Source organism: Gallus gallus, chromosome 3, assembly GCF_016699485.2.
Source record: "Gallus gallus isolate bGalGal1 chromosome 3, bGalGal1.mat.broiler.GRCg7b, whole genome shotgun sequence".
Taxonomy (NCBI): Eukaryota; Metazoa; Chordata; class Aves; order Galliformes; family Phasianidae; genus Gallus; species Gallus gallus.
Window position 1 is genome coordinate 66,132,874 of NC_052534.1, and position 20,402 is coordinate 66,153,275.

At 37.8% G+C, this 20,402-nt stretch overlaps 1 protein-coding gene across 3 annotated transcripts in view; it reads left to right on the forward strand.

The window, feature by feature from the left end:
• CDK19 (cyclin dependent kinase 19) overlaps positions 1 to 20,402 on the forward strand; it is a 117,623-nt gene that overhangs the window by 65,780 nt on the left and 31,441 nt on the right. For all 3 annotated transcript variants that reach the window (XM_040698316.2, XM_015284576.4, XM_040698317.2), the window contains exons 5-6: positions 17,946 to 18,003; positions 19,558 to 19,689. In XM_040698316.2, coding sequence (XP_040554250.2) covers positions 17,946 to 18,003; positions 19,558 to 19,689 — 190 coding nt within the window. The remainder of the gene's footprint in view (positions 1 to 17,945; positions 18,004 to 19,557; positions 19,690 to 20,402) is intronic.

Below are 20,402 nucleotides of genomic sequence, written 5' to 3' on the forward strand. Positions count from 1 at the left end.
ACATTTTTACTTTGATTTGCCTTTACAATTTTCCTCTACTTAATTACCTTTGATGTAGCACTTGTGGATGATGATTCTTAAAATGCATGCAAAATCCAGTAGGCTGTGTTTTACTGAGCTGATAGCAAGTTCTGTTGCTCTGAAAATGATTTTTATGGCCATTGACCTGTGAGTATGGTTAGCTGTTTGTCAGCTGTAAAAGATCTCTAAGCTGTTTTTTGCTTCTCTAAGATCAAGATGTGACTTACTCTCAGCCTTAGAACTGGTTGCCTACCAAGTAAATATGAATTTGAATTTTTGATAGTTAAAACTAAGAGAGCTGCAGACTCATTTAGAATCCTAGAATCATGAAATGGCTTCAGTTGGAAGGGACCTTAAAGCTCACTCAGTTCCAATACCCCGCTATGGACACGGCTGCCTCCCACCAGATAAGGCTCCTCAGGGCCCCATCCAGTCTAGCCTTGAAAATGTGGTGTTTAGATTGTGTGGGCTCCAAATTCTGGTTATCTGAGTAGTATAATAACTTTGTTGCAGCTTCTTACTGATTTTTACTGTGATCAGATATATTGTTGTGGCTGGCAGCCTCTGGAATGTGGGATGTCCTTGGAAGCTGTGTCTGTCCCTGTGTCTCCTGGGAACTTGAAGCACAGCCATTCTTCCTGGGCATGAACAGCTACAACTGGATGCAGGAGGTTCATGGTAGCAGTGAATCAGGGGACCTGACAGTTGTCTTTATTCTGCAGCTCAGAAATACACGAGTGTTGAATGATCCTCATCTTGCTCATCTAAGGGTTGTGTACATGAGACCACTCTTGAAAAATCCTAATCAGTGTTTGAAATGGATTGCCTAAGTCACATTACTGCTTTTTGGAGACAATCCGAGCAACCTCAGGACCAAGTGGGGCTCCATTCGGCTGCAGCTGTGGAATGTACTGGAGCTTTCTTGCTCTGTTGGTGACATCCCCAATACAGTGCAGACCACAGGTCTCACTGTGGGTGAAGGTGGGGCTCAGGTTCAGGAGTGTCTCCACATTCGTCATCTGCTGTCTGGGTGATTATCTCCAGCAATGAGATGGTGCAGTCTGCTAGAGGCAGTATCGTTCTCAGCTGCTGCAGCTGTTTTTCTTGGTGCGTGCAACTTGGAACCCTACTGCAGCATTTGAGTAATTTGAATTTAGTTTAAGTTTTTCTATTGAAATAAAGCTGAGGGTATGGCTGTGTAGACAAGTTATAGCAAGGCAGCCTAGGGTGTAGGCTTATACTGCGTTAGTTACTGAATAGTACGCTTACGTGCATGTTTTTATCTGGAAAAAATGCAGTCTTTTGATATCTTGCTGCTCCATAAAAGTAAGATGAAATTTCCCAGTGTTTGCCATTGTTACAATTGGGCAGACACTGTGTTAACTTTCAGGCATCTGTTTTATACTGTTTTTTTGAGGATTATTTCATTGAAATAACATTTGGTAACTAAAATGTCGTTCAGTGACTTTGTGTTCGTTTGTTTTTTTTTTTAAACTAGTTCTAGTATATTGAGATAGCAAAAGGATTCAACCTTTTGGGCTCGGTCTTCCTATAGCTCATGTCTACTTTAGTGTTTAGTGTGCGAGAAGCACTTCAGTGTTAGAAAAAATAGTGCTCAGGAGTAGGGGTCAAGTATCCTTTTCCATTTTATTAGTATCAGATTTCAATCATTGGAAAGCTTTTGTATTTTTATTAGTACGACCAGTCATTAAATTGATATTAAGTCTATTATCGACTCTGCTAAGCTACCCTAAACTTTAACTCTGTTATAGGTATGTAACATCACTATTTTCAGAATGATTGTTGCAAACACAGAGAAGATTTTTAGCTTACAGGCATAGCACATACAAAACGTACGACAGAGTATGTTGTGATTTAACCTGTCAGGCAGCTCAGCATCACACAATTGTTCCCTCACTATACCCCCTCAGTAGAATGAGAGAGAGAACTGGAAACAAACAGAAGACTTAAACCAGTTTGTGTAATCTATCCTAGTTCTGTCCTTCCCAGGTTCTTGTGTCCCTTTGAGCTCTTGTGTTGAAGGGACCTTGACTTGCTGTAAACAATGCTCTGCTCTAATGGTATTTTCTGAAAGCTATTTTTTTCAGAGATAACTATTCACGTAGTAGGCTTTTGAGAACAACAGTCTGGCTTTAAGGATCAGGAGCTGAGTCTTTATGTCTATTTATGCAGTTTGAAAAACAATAATAATGATTAAAAAAAATTCCCAAGGAAACTTACTTGCATTTTAAAACATTCAATGTTTTGTGAAAATGACCAAAGACTGACTCTGGCAACATCAACAGCAAAGTGAAGCATAAACCTTGATCTCTAACAACACAGGATTTTTTCATGGTAAGTTGGGGCAACTCTAAGGCAGCTAGGACAATCATGTCTGTCTTTGAAAATATACTGTATGTTTGGAGCTCTTTAACTACAGAAGTAATAATAATTAGGACAGCTTGACCTGCCATACTTTAACGTGCTCATGTTTTTTGCATGAATCACAGAACGTTTCTCAGGAATTGGCCGTATTTCATAGCCACTGCATGCCTATGCAAGTTGTTTTTCATTTTTAAAAATGGCATAATTGTTGAATGGAAAAATATTATAATTACCTCTGAACTATTTAAGATTTTGGTTTTGGCATACACAGCCCTCTTCACAACTCTTCTCTTCTGTTTTCTTTCTTGACACAAATCTTTCATTTGCATCCAACTTCCTGCTCCTCTGCCCACATTCCTCTATCTGTTGATCTGCCTTTTGCCACCTCTTCAACATTACTCATATAACCTTGACTCTGCTTTGACTTTCCTGAAATACTCCTCTTTCTTCATCTTCGTGACAGTAATTATTGCTCCTCCCTTTGGCCTTCACAACTTTGAGATTGCAGTGGCTTTCTTAGGTAGAATTCTGCATACTTACTTTGACCAATGTGGAAGGAAAAGCTCACTCATCCCGGATGCAGTGACCCTCCTTTATTTTAGAATCTAGTTAAGTTACCATACTTAGTTGAGAACTTATAGATTCATTAAAAATCAAGGGTCTCTAAGTCTTGTTTTTCTGAAGTTGGTAGTAGACCCAACAGTGGTGATGGTTCTGCCTTAAAAAATCCTTTGAGAACAGCTTTCTTAAGGCTGTTGCACCCAAAACAGCCTTCCTGTGTTTCCTCACCTAGTTGTATGTGCTAAATCTTTCTCTATGCTTTCCAGGTTTTAACTTCAGTTAGTGCCTTCAAGAATGACTAGTGTAATCAAGGTCACATATACAAATTACTACATTCTGTAGTTCTGATCTGCAAAAGTTTAATTATTGTAAAATATTTGAAGATGAACAGAAAAGTCCCTGATGAAGTGAATGCCAAACAGAAACCTCCACAAAAGCTAACTTTCCTGAAATATTTTAGCATTTGTATTATTACAAGTGTATGTGAAAATGGACAACAGCTTTTTTTGGAGGTATCAAGCTGATCCCAGATCACCATTAATAAATTTGCTGTCATTTTGCACAGCAAGTTTGTAGATGTCTGAATATCTTCAGCCATAGACTTCAGTGCAGAAATGGCTGGGATTAGTGATCAATTTCAAAACCTTTTAGTAGTTTCTACTGAAAACTTTCTATAGACATTCCAAGTCAATAATAGCTCTTCTACAAAGGATTAGATACACTTCAGTAATTTTGGTCCAAGATGTAAGAGGAGTTTTGATGTTTACTATAGAACCACTACAAAAGTCATGCAAATAACTATAGAATAACTGTGATCAAGTTCATAAAACTGATAACATGTTAGGTTAAAATTTTCTAAGATTGCTGTTTTCTTGTTTTTTACTCACATGTCATTTGAAAGGAGGTTAATTTACAAAAGACTCCCACACCCACCCTGTCATAATTTGGCTACCTAAAATATCTAAGCACCACTTGTTTATTTTGTGCCAAGAACTACTTGGTTTGCACTGAGGATGAGTAATATTAATACCTAATGTATTTGTTCATGAAAGCATCTATTAACTTAATTGACTTTTGAGGATTTTTTTGATAGTAAAATGAAAAATTACTAGAAATATGTTGGAGATGCATTCTTTTATCATCTGACATGCTAAATATTGTGAAATAAATATTTCATATCTCTTTTCTCCCCAAATCTCTTGTATGCTTCTGCAAAACAGGCATTAAGAAATGCTTTGCTTCTTCCATTTGTTATTTCTGCTTGATTGCCACTGCTTATTCTAACATTCTTTTTCTTTTTTTTTTTTTTCACAAATCAAGATGTGATTTTAGGATAGACAGATGAATGTTTTACTAGCTAATGTGTAGCTTTTAATGAACTATTGTTTCTGTAAACATTTCAAATCACTCTTTCAGTTATTCTTAGTACAGTCTTCATCTTACCTGGGTTACTGGGGGCTGAGAGGTGCCATAAATATTATGGAAGCCTTAATGGGGAATATTCATGAATGAGACAAAGTGTGATTGTGTCAATCCTATGTTGACTTTGTCAGCGTGGTAAGAAATCAGAGCAAACAGATAAACTCATTATTACTCTGCAGAAATTTTTCCACTGCTTTCCTACAACTTGATCATCAGGCACATGGTGTATCTAAGCTGAAGAGCCTCTTCATTTAAGGCTTGCAGATCAGACACAAGCATGTCTTCTTGGTGGAGACAATTTTATTGTGAGTACAAGTGAGAATACAAACTAGAAACCTGTTAACTACCTGCATGTGGGCATGCTTTTACCAGTAACATCCTGCAGTAAGAGGTACCTTTATCTCTTCATGAAAAGGAACGAGCTACCATATGATAAGAGTGTGCCCATGGTGATTCCCTGTATGTTTGTTGAAATGCTGACAGCTCACACTTCACTTAACCCAAATAATTTGTTTGTATAGCTGTATGAGTTTCTAAGGCTATTCCAAATGTGTTATTCTACACACAAAAACGCCAGTAGGAAAAACTGAGTTTAGTTGTGACTACTCAATGGATGTATATGTAAACTATTTCTAAAGAGGTTGCATCTCATTTATGCTGCTCAAATGTACTAACACTATTTCATTTGGTTGTTCAAGCAAATGTATGAGGAAAGCTTGCATTTTCCAGTAGCAATAACATGTCTTATGAGCACTTTATAGCCTGGATTTATACATTCAAGTACAAGAGGACCAAACTCTTTATATTACAAAAAATCCAGGATGGTGTTTTCCTGAGTAAAAACCTAGAAACCACAATAGAAGAAATTATGGATGGTGAGAAGTAGTTCTTGTGCCCAAGTGCAGTATATGTACTGGCATTATGGCCTTCGCTTCCATCTTGCCTTAGGCCGTGACCGTTGAAACCACAACTCAAATTAGAGATGCCATTCTACAAAGAGCTGTTGTATGTTTTTAAAAAAGCAATTGAAAATCAAGATTTATCATGCTGCATAAATACTGTGGTAACTGAGATCAAAATATTTATCCTTTCCAAGTCAAGAAAACTTAGCTCTTAGAGTGTATGTATGACAGGTAAGTAACTGTGGTAAATGCTTGACTTTAAGGATAATTTGTGGTCTTCGTTATATATTTTTTTTTACAGACTTAACCAAATCTTAACTTCAAATAATGAGTGCTTTCTTGAACTAAGGTCAAGTTTTCAATCTCTGTTTTCTGCGTGCATCCATTTCTCAGGCTCCACCAGCTGTGCCTGTGGTTGCACTTTCCTTCGTTTCCTTCATTTCTTTTGTTTCTTTCCCTTGCTCCTGCTATCTCCATTGCTTTATGTGACTAGCTAGCCAAGGGAAGGGATTGTCCCACTGTGTTCTGCACTGGTGCAGCCTCACCTTGAGCACTGGGTGCAGGTTTGGGCATCACAGTACAAGAGGGATGTAAAAGTATTCAAGAACATCCAAAGGAGGTCTAAAGAGATGGTGAAGGGCTTGGAGGGCAGTCTGTATGAGCCCTCATGGTGGCTGCAGCTCCTCATAGGGAGCAGAGGGGCAGCGCTGAGCTCTGCTCTGTGTGACAGTGACAGGGCCCTAGGGAACGGCATGGAGCTGTGTCAGGGGAGGGGCATTGGGGGTTAGGGACAGGGTCTGCACCTGAGGACTCTGGGTATGGAACGGGCTGCTAGAGCAGTGGTCACAGCCCCAAGCTGTCAGAGTTCAAGGAGCGCTGGGACAATGCTTTCAAACATAGGGTTTGAATTTTGGGTGGTCCTATGTGGAGCCAGGGGTTGGAGTTGATGGTCCCCGTGGATCCCTTCCAACTTGGGATATTTTATGATTTTTATAGTTATTTGCTTGAAAGGGGGTGTTCCCCAAGCTTGTGTTGTGCCTTCACACCAAACTCCCCAAGCCCTATCTATACAGTCACTATTTCTTCTGCACAGCACACTGTACTTTGTGTTCCCTCCTGTTATCGTTTTGGCTTACTAATCTCAGATTCGTGGTTCTGCAAAATAAGAGATATCAGTTCAGTGTGCTTCACCCTTGGTGCCCTTTACGTGTACCAGAATGGCTGCATAAATAAACAGAAAATTACTTGAATTTGGTTGTTGTGAAGATAGTGTTCACTCATGTTTGAAACAGGAGTTTTCTAGACCTATAATTTCCAGTTGTTTACAATTGTAAACAGAAATGCATGCTGCACTGACATGGTTTGTGCTTGTTGCTACCTACTTTGTTAGAAAATTGTGTTGAATTGGTAGAAAATCTGTTCACGCAAGTGACCTTTGACTTGAAGAATTGTCTTACTGAGAAGATTTCAAATTATTTTTGAGATGCTCATAGTTCTGAATCTGTTGGTTTTAAACTATGAGTGCATAACTCTTCAGTCAGACTGTGCCAGCATAGGCCTTTATAGTCAAACTGGGCTAATCTGATGGTGAGGAGAGAATCTCACACCACAGAATGAATACCTTAACAGATTAAATCCCACTTCAACTTCAGACTCCGTTCTGTAGCATTTTCCATGTAAGTGAGCAGAGTGCAGTATTCCTCTGAGTTTCATATGCATTAAAAATACTTACTGTTGAGAAGCATTACTAAGTCCTAACGTAAGCACAAGCAGATACATCGTTTCATGTATCTGAATCTCATTTGTATGGGGATATATCTAAAACTGAAAGGTAATCAATCTCAGGATACAGAACACAGGTAGAAAGACTGTAGTGTAAAACTCTATCTCTAAACATATCTTTTGTCATGTCTCTCTAACTTTTTTGGCTATTTTCATGTAGCTTCAAGAGGATCATTTTCTCATGTTGGTCTGTGACTAACTTTGTAATATTGAAGTCCAGTACTGAATACTGGAATGTCAGTGAATCAAAAAATGCTGTGCTCGGTCTCCTGTTAGGTTTACCGCCTCTTTGAATCTCATAACTGCCTTTTGATTTAATAGACCAGTGCAGCTCATAGACCCTGAGCATCTTGAGCATGAGTGCAGGGTGTTTGCAGAGTGCACTAGTTTCCATCAAAACCAAGTTTCATGGGTGCAGGTATGCAGCTTGTGTCTCTGCTGTCAGCTCCTAAGAAGATGAAGCCAGTCAGCCTCCTATAAACTCCGATGCTGCGAAACATCTACTCTTTACATCGTTACTCTTCTGAATTGTAGCATGCCCTGAGCATTCCAAATTTCCTGGTTACTTTTAAAACTCTGTAGCTGCTTGTTCAGATACCCCCGGATAGCCTCTAAGGGAAACTAGGAGAAGTGGTTGTTCTCCAGCTATGATGATGAAGACTGGGTTTGAGGTGTTGCTGTTGCTAAAGAACATGGCCTTTCGTGCTCATCTTCTTAAAGATAAGGCTGTATCTTACTCCTGCAGATACTGGAAGCCAAGTGATTCCTTCAGAAAGGTACTCGGAGAAGGATTATAGAAAGATTGAGGTTAGTTGTAGGTCACCGATGTAGTTTATACTATGGAATCAACTTTGCCATTAGGAAATAATAAACACGTAAATTGATCACTTAAGTAAGGATTAGATTCTTCTACAGTTCAGACTCAGCATGAAAGAAGGGCAGGAAAATGGGTCCTCACCTTTTTTTCCTTGAGATTATGAGCAAAGAAAAACAGCGTATCTGAGAAGTGGTTAAATAATCCAGAGTAATGCAGCAGAATTGTAATATGTAATAAACTGGTAGAATATGTAAAAGCTGTCAGAGTTAATTAAACAATATGAAATGCTGCTGTTATGAAAATGTAATTGTTAAAATATTAATTTTTTTCTACTTTTCAAAATTTTGGTGAAATTTCAATGCTAAAAGAAAATGAACTAATTCCATAGTTCTGTCCCTTAAGCTCTATTTCTATGCCCATTTGCAGACAAAAAGGGATGCTTTTTGTGTCCCCCGCTCCATCTGGAAGAAAACTCTCTAAGTAATGACGCTACTTCTTATTTTTTTTCCCTCCTTTGAAATTTCCATTAAAGAACTTTTAATATTTCAACCTAATTCAATCAATCTAAGCTATCCGAGCAGAATCAGGTTTGTACTGAAAATGGGTTATGTTCATATCTATTCATTTGATACTATATTTATTGCAGTCAGAAAAGCTTTGTTAATTCTTTGACTGTACTGGGCTCCCAGGGGAATGGAGGTACTGGAGTTTAACTGTCTGAGATACTTTGCAAAATGCATTTAACAAATATTTTATCACTGTGTCAGTAGTCTCATTGCCAGTTATTTGTACTTTGATTGGCCAGAAGCTCCATCTGCCTGTCTTAAGAACGCTACTAAAATAGGAGAAGTAGTCAGAATGTTGTATACAAACAACCAGAATTTGACAATAGGGGAATTTAGTGCTGTAACTGGAAGAATTATCAGGCATAACAATTGTGACATCTAATTTTCAGGGTATTGTAGCAGAGACAAAGTAACACAAATAAAGAGTTCCTGCAGGGGGGAGGAAGGTATAAATCACATTATCTTTTTTTCTTCTCTAAAATTCTCATCCTAAGCTTATATCAGTCATAGGTTTTCTTATGTTAATATTCTGTCATGCTTATGTATCTTAGGCTTTTAAAAAGGTAAAGAAATTGTTAGTATTTGTAGTGTTTCTCACATGCAAATACTTTCTCAGCGTTTTTGCCTTTGCGTTTGGGTAATTATTCTTAGTAAAGATTGTGTGAAGAATATCTAATAAGGACTTCATGGTGGAGATGTGCTAACTTGGCTTGATTGTAGAATGTGGGGGCATTTGGTATACCTCCTGAAGCCACAAAAGAACAGCTTGTGTACTTCTATGGAATGGAATTTGTTCTATCCATTTCCTCTCTTCAAGAGAGGAAGCAGAACATTTTGCAAACAGCTTTTGAGGCGAGTCTCTCTTCTGTTTGTAAGCATGATGGGCCTGCACATCTGCAGGAATGGGGTAGCAGAGATTGAGCAATCAGACTTGTCCCATGCTGAGCTGGCTGCTCCCAAAGAGCCCAGGCAAGATCCTAGGGCAAGGCCCCAAGTGATTCCTGAGTAGCTATGTGGGAATTTTGCTGTAGTGCGTACTGTAGTGCGTTGAAAATCCCAGGGACAGTGTGAATTCAGCACATTATTTGAACATTTGCTCTATGACATTTTATTTTTCATTGGTTGTTTATGATGGTATTTTACTTTGTTTCCATCGGTTTTCCCTCTTCTTTGTCCTTCTGATGATTACAAGTAACTTTTTGAGTTCAAGCATGCTGTTGTAAAACAAGCAGAAGAATGCCTTGGATAACGTTGCATAGCAACATAAAGTTTAATTTCTGTCAAATGTTGTATCATTCTCTTGATTATCATTTTTGTTCATTCTTTTTCACTTGAACAACACTGTCATGAATTGAGGTGAAACCACTAGTAGTACATTGTGCAGATTATTATAATAGAAGCAATGCCCAGTGTCCGGAGTTGTCTGGAGTTTTCAGTTTCGTCTTGTAGTAATTTCTTGCACCGTTAACCATAAGAAACCTGAGAGAAATGTTGTGTGAAGGGAAGATTGTTTCATTTCTGAGCTTCTACGTAGCCCAAAATTATATTCTCCCCTTTTGACTACTATTAATTCAGAAATCCCTAGTGTTTGCAATACATTTGCCAGAGATGTAACTGCAATGACATTACCCATTGACTAACCACAGAATAGAGTTTGGTGAAGTATCTTTTCTTGTGTCAACAGTGATCAAATGCATTGAGTTTATAAACTAAATATTCTTTCTAGCCATTGCCTTAGAAACCATTGTTTCAAATAAATTTTGAAGCGGTGATTTCATATAAGGAGCAGAAATATTTTGGCTGTTTTTGGAGAGTGCTGACAGGAAAGAGCTTAAAGAATTAATGTCAGTTGAGGTATATGTTAAAATAGTTCTCCCAAGAATGTCCAGCTATGAAGAATGAAGTAAAACTGAGAAATGATTACTTTACCTGAATGCTGATTTCATTATACGGATGGGTATTTTAGAGAGTAACTGAAAGTATAGCAACTTGAGTAGAAAGGACTGGATTGTGTGTATTTATGTTACAGTTTGGTTAAAAAGAATGAAAACTCTTTCCTTCCCATGGTGGAATACAGTTGTGGCAAGTGTGTTCCTCAACCAGGACTTCCAGACTGACTCTGTCATCTCAGATGCGTTTCCACACTATGTGTGTAGCAGCACAATTGCACAGCCAGGGTACACTCAGAGTATAACGGGGCTGCAGAAAGCTGTGTGTGAGCACCTTCACAGCCTCTGGGCTTATTAGCATGCAGTGCTGCCAGTGTAGGCTTAGCTGCCTGAGGGGAGGTTGTAGAGAAGATGAAGCCATCAGAAGAGGTTTGTAGAGGAAGGAGGAGGGGGCAGATCCAAATTGCAATAAGACATTTTGGTTGAGTGATGAGAAACGTTGTGGGTTTTTTTTTTTTGTCATGAGGGTTGTCAGACATGGGCACAGGTTGCTCAGAAAAGCTGAAGAATCTCCATCTATGGAGAACTGCAGCTCTCTTGGTTGTGACTCTCAGTAACCTGACTCAACCTCAAAACCAGCTCTAACTTTGGAGCTGGCCTTTCTTTGGGCAGTGTTGAAACCAGATGACCCCCAGAGGTTCCCTACAGCCCAGAGTATTGTATGGTTTTTGAATGATGATCCAGGAAAGCATCCAGAGTCCTATGATGGTTTGAATCAGTTGGTATTGAAGCCTGTGTAGTTGCCTCTTTGCTGTTGCTTATGGGCTAGATAACTATTTATTCTTTTTAGTATGTGCAGATCTGGACATAGTTTTAGCATTTCTGCTTTTCTTTGCATAGAGGATTTTTGTAAGAATATATAAACACAGAAATACTTCTTTGATAGCTAGCTTTGATATGAAAGCAGTACATTTCCCCCTTCGACACAAAATGGATACAGGCAAGGAATGTGTTTAACCAAAATCTTTATCTAAGACATTCCAAGGAAATATTTTGGCTATCTTCTACACAGTTTGTCACTAGCAGTAATTCATTTCGGTGCAAGTCCCAGAGCTCAAGATAAATTCTATGCTTCTTGTTGCTACTAGAATTTCTGGTATCTGAAATTAATGATTATTTTGGTCACATCCTTTCCTCAGCTATGAAATACGTAAGTCCCTAACAATCTTCTCTGATGCCATTGTTCATGATGGAATAGAATTTCCATCTCTTAAAATTATGTAAATGTTTTTTCTTATTGTTGTTGGATAGTGGCATATACCTCCACACTTCTCATTTCTGTATAGATTTCACTTAAAAGTAATTTTTATAAGGAGCAAGACTGTAGGTATAAAGAGTTGTGCTAGCACATTTATTATTACCGTATTAATAAATACATATATATGCATTAAATGAGTTTCTTCCATACCATGAGTACATTTGAAAATATCTTTGTTGTCACTGTTATTCTTCTGATGGTTATCAAGTATGTCTTCGAAATATTTTAAAGATAACAATCTGGTAACACTTAGCTGTGAAGTTTTACATGTCCACATTTGTTTGTATTTTCACTTTTAATGCATAATGACTTCTGGACTATTGACGTTATTTTAGTTCAGTTTTAAAAGCTTTCTGTGGTCTTCTTTGGTTCCTGTGCTTTCAAATACTTACGTAGTTTGCATGGGTTTTTTTTTACCTCTTCAGATGTAAACAAGTTTTGGCTTCATTTGAATAATTATTGTTCTAAAATGTTTTGCAACTTTTGTAATCTTACTGCCTTTTTAGGCAATCAATTTCATGTTTTAGATGATCGAGTTTATATTTGGCCTTGCTCAATTTGATAATAGAATTCCTATTGATTTTAATGAAATGATAGATATCTGATTGGGATTTGGTGATGATACTTTGCAAGGTGAATGGTTTCAATGCACAGAGAAATAGTGAAAGAAGACGGTGGATTACAAATCTAGGCAGCTAATATAAGCGTTAGCATCACCAGAAAATTGACTTAGCAGAAAAAATGAGTTGAAAGTGGTGCTGCATAATCAGAGCACTAAGTCTAATAAGAGTTCACACTATGTAGGGGTTGTAATGGGAAGCAGATGTGAAGACATACTTTGCTCTTTATGGTATGTTTTTGTCTGTTGCTTCAGTATCAGAAAAATGTTGACCAAATGGTTTCCTAAAATAGGAAAAGGAAGTGATGATAAAACATTTTCTTAGAAGTGGTAATAATTTGGAAGTTTGCAGTACATACTGGAATCATTAAAGAAATGGTTCTTTCTGTCTCCTCCCCAAATCCTACATTAATTACATCTTTTGCTTTCAAAAGCGGTAGTAGCAGTACGCAGGCTTTGTCTGAAGAGAGTATCCGGGTTTGAATAGCATTGGCTTAAGAGCAGAAATGCACCTACGTTTCCTTGCAGATAAGAGCAAAAGTTTTATTTGCACATTTGTTAAAAATCAGCAGCTCCCTCTTCGTTTCTGGCTCATTGGTCTTGTGTGCAGTGCCTGTACAGAGTCATCTCATTTGGGAACTTTTCATCTGTGGAGTAGTGTACTAAAAAGTCAGCTGAAATCACCACTGCTTCTTTTTTCTTTGGCTTGTGAATTGAAAGTGCATCTTTGTATCAACACTGCTGTTTGCAGATTTTTTTAAATTAAGACAGGCAAAGACTTAATCACAAGCCAATCTCTTTAATTTTGAGGAGAGCTTTTATTAAGACTTGCAGTATCTCTCACAATAGAAGCCTCCTAATTTCAGATTATTCTTTGTCCAGTGATGCATTCCAAAAGGGAAACACATTTTTTTTGGATATAAACAATAAAGAATGGTGTATGGAAAGTGCTGTGTCCCTGCGGAGGTTTTCTCATAGGAATGTAATTCTGCACCCAATCTCTTAAGAACAGTGTCACCACTATACTTAAGGAGATAACAATAAGCATTAAAACTGAAGTATTGCCATCTATTGTTAAGCTCTTGTTCCTGTTTTGCCTTGTTATGCTCTTTGAAGGCTGTGGATGGTTTCTTCTCCTTCAGCCTTTCTTCTAATCTGCTATATAATATTTAAATAGGAGCCCATTGGTTGAGATGTTATGGATGTCCATGTGAGTCCCATTTATGACATCTGTGTTATTTCTGAAAACATACTTGTTAGCCTAACATTTTCATCTATCTCCCACCAAGATCTGCTAATAGCTTTATTCCCACAGTCTCACTGACACAGAAAAGTAAATGCTATTAACTGTGCTTATTACTTGTAAGTACTCCATTAACACAGTCATCTACTTTCCTTTTCTTTCCCAGATATTTCAGATTTTTGCTCCAGTTTTTTGTTGCTGTTGACCTTGCTTGTTTTGCAAATGCTCTTTAGACAGTCAAACCTCAACTGTATTGCTCAGCAGGGATTTGTCTGTTCAATTTTATGGCTGATCTTAAATGTGAGACTTCGAACTCATACTGTTTCTGTTGTTCCTATAGCAACAAATTATGTGGAAAGGCAGCAGTATCGCTTTGCTTTGCAGCTGGTGTTTTGAGCTCCCAGCTAAGGAGGAGTTTTGGGGAAGTAGAGAGTATATAAACTGGGATGTAACTTATTCAGAGGTAGAGCCATTGCTGAATTACTTCACCCTTTATGGAGGAGGTGGCTAATGATTTTGAGTAGGGCTTCCCAGTTTTTTTTGAATAAAGTTCTATTCTCTCAGTAATATGATTTACTTGAAGTGTCTGATTTTTCCCTTAACCATTTGGACCTTTTTCCACCTAAAATGAAATTTTCCATCATTACACAGCTCTAAAATTTGTTTCATTAACTTGAGAGGAGTTTATAACCTTCAAGTGCTCTGAACATACCTGAGGTATGGAGCTTTATAACTCCTCTGTTTGCAATTGTCCATTAACTGTGTGGTAGAAGACTGTAATTCTAAAGTAGTCTTCTGAGTGACTCTCTCAGAGTAAAATGTTTTGACACTTAAAACTCCTACTTAAAACTCCTAGTCTCAGAGATGAGACTAATGCGTTCTTCTTTCTCCAAATAGCAGAAGTTGTTTACATTCCCATTAGCAGTCCTCTCCCTTACATCATGACAGTGATGTTCCACACTTACTTTCCTGAAGTTCTCTGATTCCAAATTAAAATCTGTGGAACACCTCAGTCCTGTCTTCAACCTGGAGAACCTGCAGGTCTGCTGCCCTGCCTCGGTGCTGTCCTTAGATCTCGAGACTGAAAGGAGCAGAGCTGCTACCGCAGGGAACCAGTTGGTTTGCTTGCAGTGAGGCCTCTGTGTTTTGCTTGTGGTGGGGACATGTGAGGGTTTAATTCTCAGTGTTTAAGCAGTTATTATATAAAAAGCCCACCAAATATGTAACATACATTTTAAGCTCTTTGAAGCTGTTTATTTTGAGTAAACACAAATTAATGGGCGCAGGAACTGGCTATTTTGTATCGTCTCAGAAAGGTGCGTGTTAACTATTAGCATAGTGGTACTCTTTGTGTGGCTCAGTGTACACTCAGTTAAAATGCTTTCCTAACTGGAGAACAGCTCTCATTGACAGAAGGAACTCTGGAAAGTTCTTATCTATTTGTAGCTGATAAACAAGCAGTTAATTTGCTTGTGTGGGAAATGAGAAGTAGGTTTGGATGCGTTCTCCTGACTTAAGGAATGTGTTTGAACCAGAACTTCTCACCTCTTGGAAAGCTGCCACAGTGCAAACTACTTTTTGAGACAACGATCTGCAGACCAGTGGGCACCTTGTGAGCATCTGAATGCTGGCCATAAAATCATGTGTAGGTCACTCTGAAAGCAGTGCCTCCTGTTTATTTCTGTGGAAACTGCAGCAGGAACAAGGAGTACAATAACACTATTTGATAGAGCAAATTCTCAGCTACAGAACGCTATTTTTCAACACACTCACCACCATTAGCTGTGCATTTTCACTGGCAATGAGCAAAGCCTGCATGGTGCTGTCATCAAAATCTGTACCAGTGGAGGTGACCCACCATCACTGTCGCCACTGCTGAAAAGCACCACCTCACTGTGCTCACCTCCACTGTTTGGTCCCCATCAACATTCAGCAAGTGTCAATGAACGTCTTTTTTTTCTCATGGAGGAATTCAGTGACACACCTTTGCTTCATCTGTGCTTCCATATCAGATGCTGTTGTGTCAGACTGCCCCTCTGCTGCCATCCTTCACATGGCAACAACATGTAATGGGATATTGGCAGGGAGGTTTAAGCTGTACTTCTGTATTTCTTTTTGAGCAGTGTTCATCCAATCTCAGAGTATCTTGAGTTAAAAAGGACCCACAGGGACCAACGAGTCCAGCTCTGGGCTGGATAAAATACAAGTCTTGAGCTGTTTTGAGAATCCTGCTTTATCTGCTTAGTTTTTAACTTCTATCTTAGCACAACTTCTGATATTACACAATTTATTTCTCACAACATTTGTTCTTCTGTGGAGAAAAGAACTAACGGAGAAATCAGTGTGGTAATTACTTTTTTATCAGTTCTGTTCACTTGACAACTAAATGCATTTTGTAGTGCCTAAAACCCAATCCTGAATCTGAAGATCTATAGAAGTAGTTTTAATTTGTACTCAAGTCTCAATCAAGGTTGCTGAGCGGAGGGAAGAATTCCGATGAGGAAACTGAACTGTTGCTTTTCTGATTGGGCCAATTTATCTATATGATTTATGATGAAGATAAAATGCCTTACTACCTTACGCACTTCCCTTCCTGTCTAGTTTCTGAATAGGTAGAAGGTGATCTGCTCTCCAGGACATTCAGCTTAGTGTAGTACCTTTGCCTTGAAGTGCAGCTTTCACTATCTTTAAATATTCCTTTAAAGCAAGTATAATCTTTTTTGCAGTTGACAGTTGACTAAGATCAACTGGCAGAAGCCCTTTCTTACGTTTTAAAATTGGCATCATTATTAATTTACCAACATTGAGCAATTGATGATCTAATAGCATTAATCAACTTAAGGGAAGGAGTGCCTAATGAGTAGGTTTTTTTTAGTGGTAGATTTGAAGAGTTTTAACTTACAATTAATTAAACTAGCTATTGCCTTCTCTAAGAAGGGAGCATATTTTCCCTTCTCAGTGGTTTCTGAAAGTATGGTGGGGAATGAAAAAAAAAAAAGGAATTATAAAATAATTATAAAATTATAATTATTAAAAAAATATAAAATAATTATAAAAAATAAAGTAATGCAGGAGATGGTGCTCGTTTCTAAAGTGTAGAGGACTGAAAGAGAGGCAATGGCATCTTGGGACAGTTAGAAAGAGATGGGAAAGAGAAGCTGTGGCTACAGTCAGGAAAGAAGCAATATCTGGCACTTGGCAGGGGTAAGAAGGGGGAAATGACTTAATCGGACCAGATGGTAAGGTGAATAAATAGCTGAAGTAGTGGTGTTTGGTGTGCTTTTGTTTTATCTGGGGAGGGAGGGAGGAATGGGAAGGGGGGAAGAAAGGAAAAATGTAAAGAAACAAAGACTTTATAAATGTAATAATTAACTGCAACTTTGAGCCAAACTTGTAACTGTAGTTTGTATTGTTTTTCAGTTAGATAATAGCAAGTGTTAGAAATGAAGAAGCAAAGTGAGATTCTGGTGTCTCTGATTCTTAAACAAATCCCGTTTGGGCAGACCTTTTCAGGCACTGGGGATTTGAGTAGCGTATTAAAATATAATTAATGTTTGGATGAAAACCTTCCAAAAGTTGGGTTTGAAAGTTTATTTATCTCTTCATACAAATCACTTAATGTTTTCAATCTTGTTCAGTTTTATTTTGCAGCTGTTAAAACAATGGGGCAAAAGCTTCCAAGGAATGCCTATTGATGCGTGAGGGAATCTAGATCCTAATTGCCAAACAATTGCTGTGATGTCATGTGCAGATTTTATATGATGTTCACAAACAGCCTGTTGGGAACAACTGTAGACTACATAAAATGCCTATAAGGATTTTTCCTACCTGTAGGAATTCCTTCTACAGTGCAAAAAAGCTTGTGATGTAGCTCTTTGTATATATTCCTGTTATATGTAAATTATTATAACATAAAATCAACTTACTTTGTGGAAAAAAATGTTTTTGCAGACATAGCTTTTAGCATTGATACACTAAAAAACCCAATCGTAGTTCTAAAAGTCTCACTGTATGTTACAAAAGCAACTCTTGGCTCTACATTTGCATGCTAATATTTGACATAGTTTTTGATAAGCTCTCCTGGCAAAAGTAGATCTTGCCAGATTTTTGATGTATGCTGTAAACATCACCGAGTATAACATGACTGTTCTGGTAAAAAATGGGAATGCAAATGAAATAAAAGATTACAATTCTTACTGTGAAATGTCAAAGTACTTTACAGTTCTTTTAAATTGTGAAATTGACAACTAGGCATTAAAACCAAATGTTGGCAAAACAAATGTCTGGTAATTGTAGAAGAATAAGGATACTTTATTTTTAAGAATGGCTGTTTTTACAAAATAAATGTAGATATTTTTATTGTTCCTAAAAGTAATGATCAGTGGTTGGTCAACTAAATGTTCTGCTTTTGGTTTTCCAGAAACCAGCAAACATCCTGGTAATGGGTGAAGGTCCTGAAAGAGGAAGAGTCAAAATAGGTAAATATTTTGAAGAAAATTTCACTGCACAGCTAAGATCAGTTAGTATAGCATTGTTACTTAAAAAAATATACATTATATTAAGTATTTTTATGTTGTCATCATCAGCACACGTTTGCAGAGGTCTGCAGCTTTGCTATGCAAAAGCTTTTTGGCTATCAAAGTAGGGAACAACAGTGATGGTTTTTATCCCAAATTTCATTACCTTTGCAGCTCTTAAGCCTTAGTCATATGGTCCTATGTTTTTCTTTTTTTAATAAGACATGTGGTAAACACAAAGAAGGAACATCATTTCTGTTTGTTTACTGTTGTTGCATTTGAAAACGATCAGTTAAGCAGTTTCTATTCGTATGCTTGTACTAGTATGGGTGACTGCAAGAAACATACATTTCATAACTTTGGAAGCAGAAAGATTCAGACAAAACTTGGGTAGAAGATAAATCACAGATTTGGATAAGATATGATTTTTGAATACACATCCAGATTTTGTGCTTTTTTTTCTGGCATTCCTTCATGTTACTTACAAACTTGTTTTTAGAGAGAATTTTTGATGTATATGAAATCAATGCATACATTTAAAATACACCTCTATAACAGTGTACAATAGCAAATTTCGTAAACTCCTATTTACTCGCTTCTCTGAAGGAGGAGAATGCAAAACAATCTATACTGCAGTCATTTTGTTTTTGACTTTAGATAAATGTCATGCAGTCACATGAGCTGTCATTTCAGTGCTTCACACAATTTCGTATGGAAAAATGGAAAAGAAAGGACACACTAGACTTAGAGGCCTACTCCTTTTGGATCTGCATCTCAAAACTCCTTTCTAACCCTATTTTTCACAATAGCTATTATTTCATCTACGTTACCCACTTTGGACATGATTATCTTGCTTTATCATCAATTCCACTACTTAGCTGAAAGGGCAGAAGGGAGGGAAGTGGAAGGACTGCACTGAGCTCTGTCACCTCTCTGCTGACAGCGATAGGGCCTGAAGAAACAGCATGGAGCTGTGTCAGGGGAGGGTCAGCTTAGGGGTTAGGGAAAGGATCTGCACCAGAAGGTGGTGGCGTGGAACAGGCTGCCCAGGGCAGTGGGCACAGCTCCAAGCTGACAGAGTTCAAGGAGCATTGGGGCAGCACTTAGACACAGGATTTTGAATATTGGTCCTGTGTGGAGCCCAGAGTTGGAATCAGTGGTCCTTGTGGGTCTCTTCCAACTTGGGATATTATCTGATTCTATAAGCATTACCAGTTTCCTACCTTATGCTTCTGTTAGAGATTTATTTGTATCTGTATTATTTATAGTTTAACAGTACCATGATGAAAACACTTGCATGTCATCCTTCACAGTCTTATAAAGGAAGTAAATGAAATGTAGCCTAAGATTACTCATAACAATACTGGACCAAATTTATTTGTTGATTACTTAGAAACTTGGATTTGTGAATTTCAACAATTTTGAACTTTAGTCCTAATTGTTTTCTTGCAATGTTGTTCAATTCTGGCTTTCTATTTGGAGTAAGATTTTTTTTTTGTTCTGTCTCTTTCCCAGCTGATATGGGCTTTGCCAGATTGTTCAATTCACCTTTGAAGCCGTTGGCAGACTTGGATCCAGTTGTGGTGACATTCTGGTACAGAGCTCCAGAGCTGCTACTTGGAGCCAGACATTACACAAAGGCTATTGGTAAGTTCTTGTGTTTAAGTCTTCTGAAGGAGGATAGCCTTAGGGTAGATGTGGCAGTCAGCTGACTAGCTAGTTTTTTTCTTTTTTTATTTCTCCCTGAAGGAGCAGAAGGTGGAGAATGATCCAATCCAGTACTCAGGCTGAAACTCTTTGAAGACTTGGCACTTTTATTTTATTTTATTTTATTTTATTTTATTTTATTTTATTTTATTTTATTTTATTTTATTTCAATATGACTTAAGGGTAGTGTGACACATTTAAAATGTGCTAGTTCTTCATTGTTATTTTTTTTCTAATAAAAATACTGTTTACATTGGTCTACATAGTTTTCTGATGTGGGTGCAGTCTTCTAGCATCTTTAAAAATGAAAGACCTACGGCTGTTTAAGTGGTTTTCATCCACTGAAACAGTGGGGTGCTCTATGTCCACGTGCTTCTGTGATGTGTATGGTGTGATAAGGAGAGTCTCGTGCACTGCATACGCTCTGCAGATTCACTCCTGAGATCTTCTGATGTTCAGGAAGTGTTGGTAGCCCAGCCTTTGTCTTCCTTCCCTCTTAGTAAGCTTCATAAGCACAATCAGCCTCTGTGCCCAACTATTTAGAGAATAAAAACACTGAAGTGCACAAGAGGTATCCTGTCTGTGTGGCTAGGTCAATGTATCAGAGATATTGCTTCCTCTGCAGTTCTTTTTCTGTTGAAAGGAATTAAATT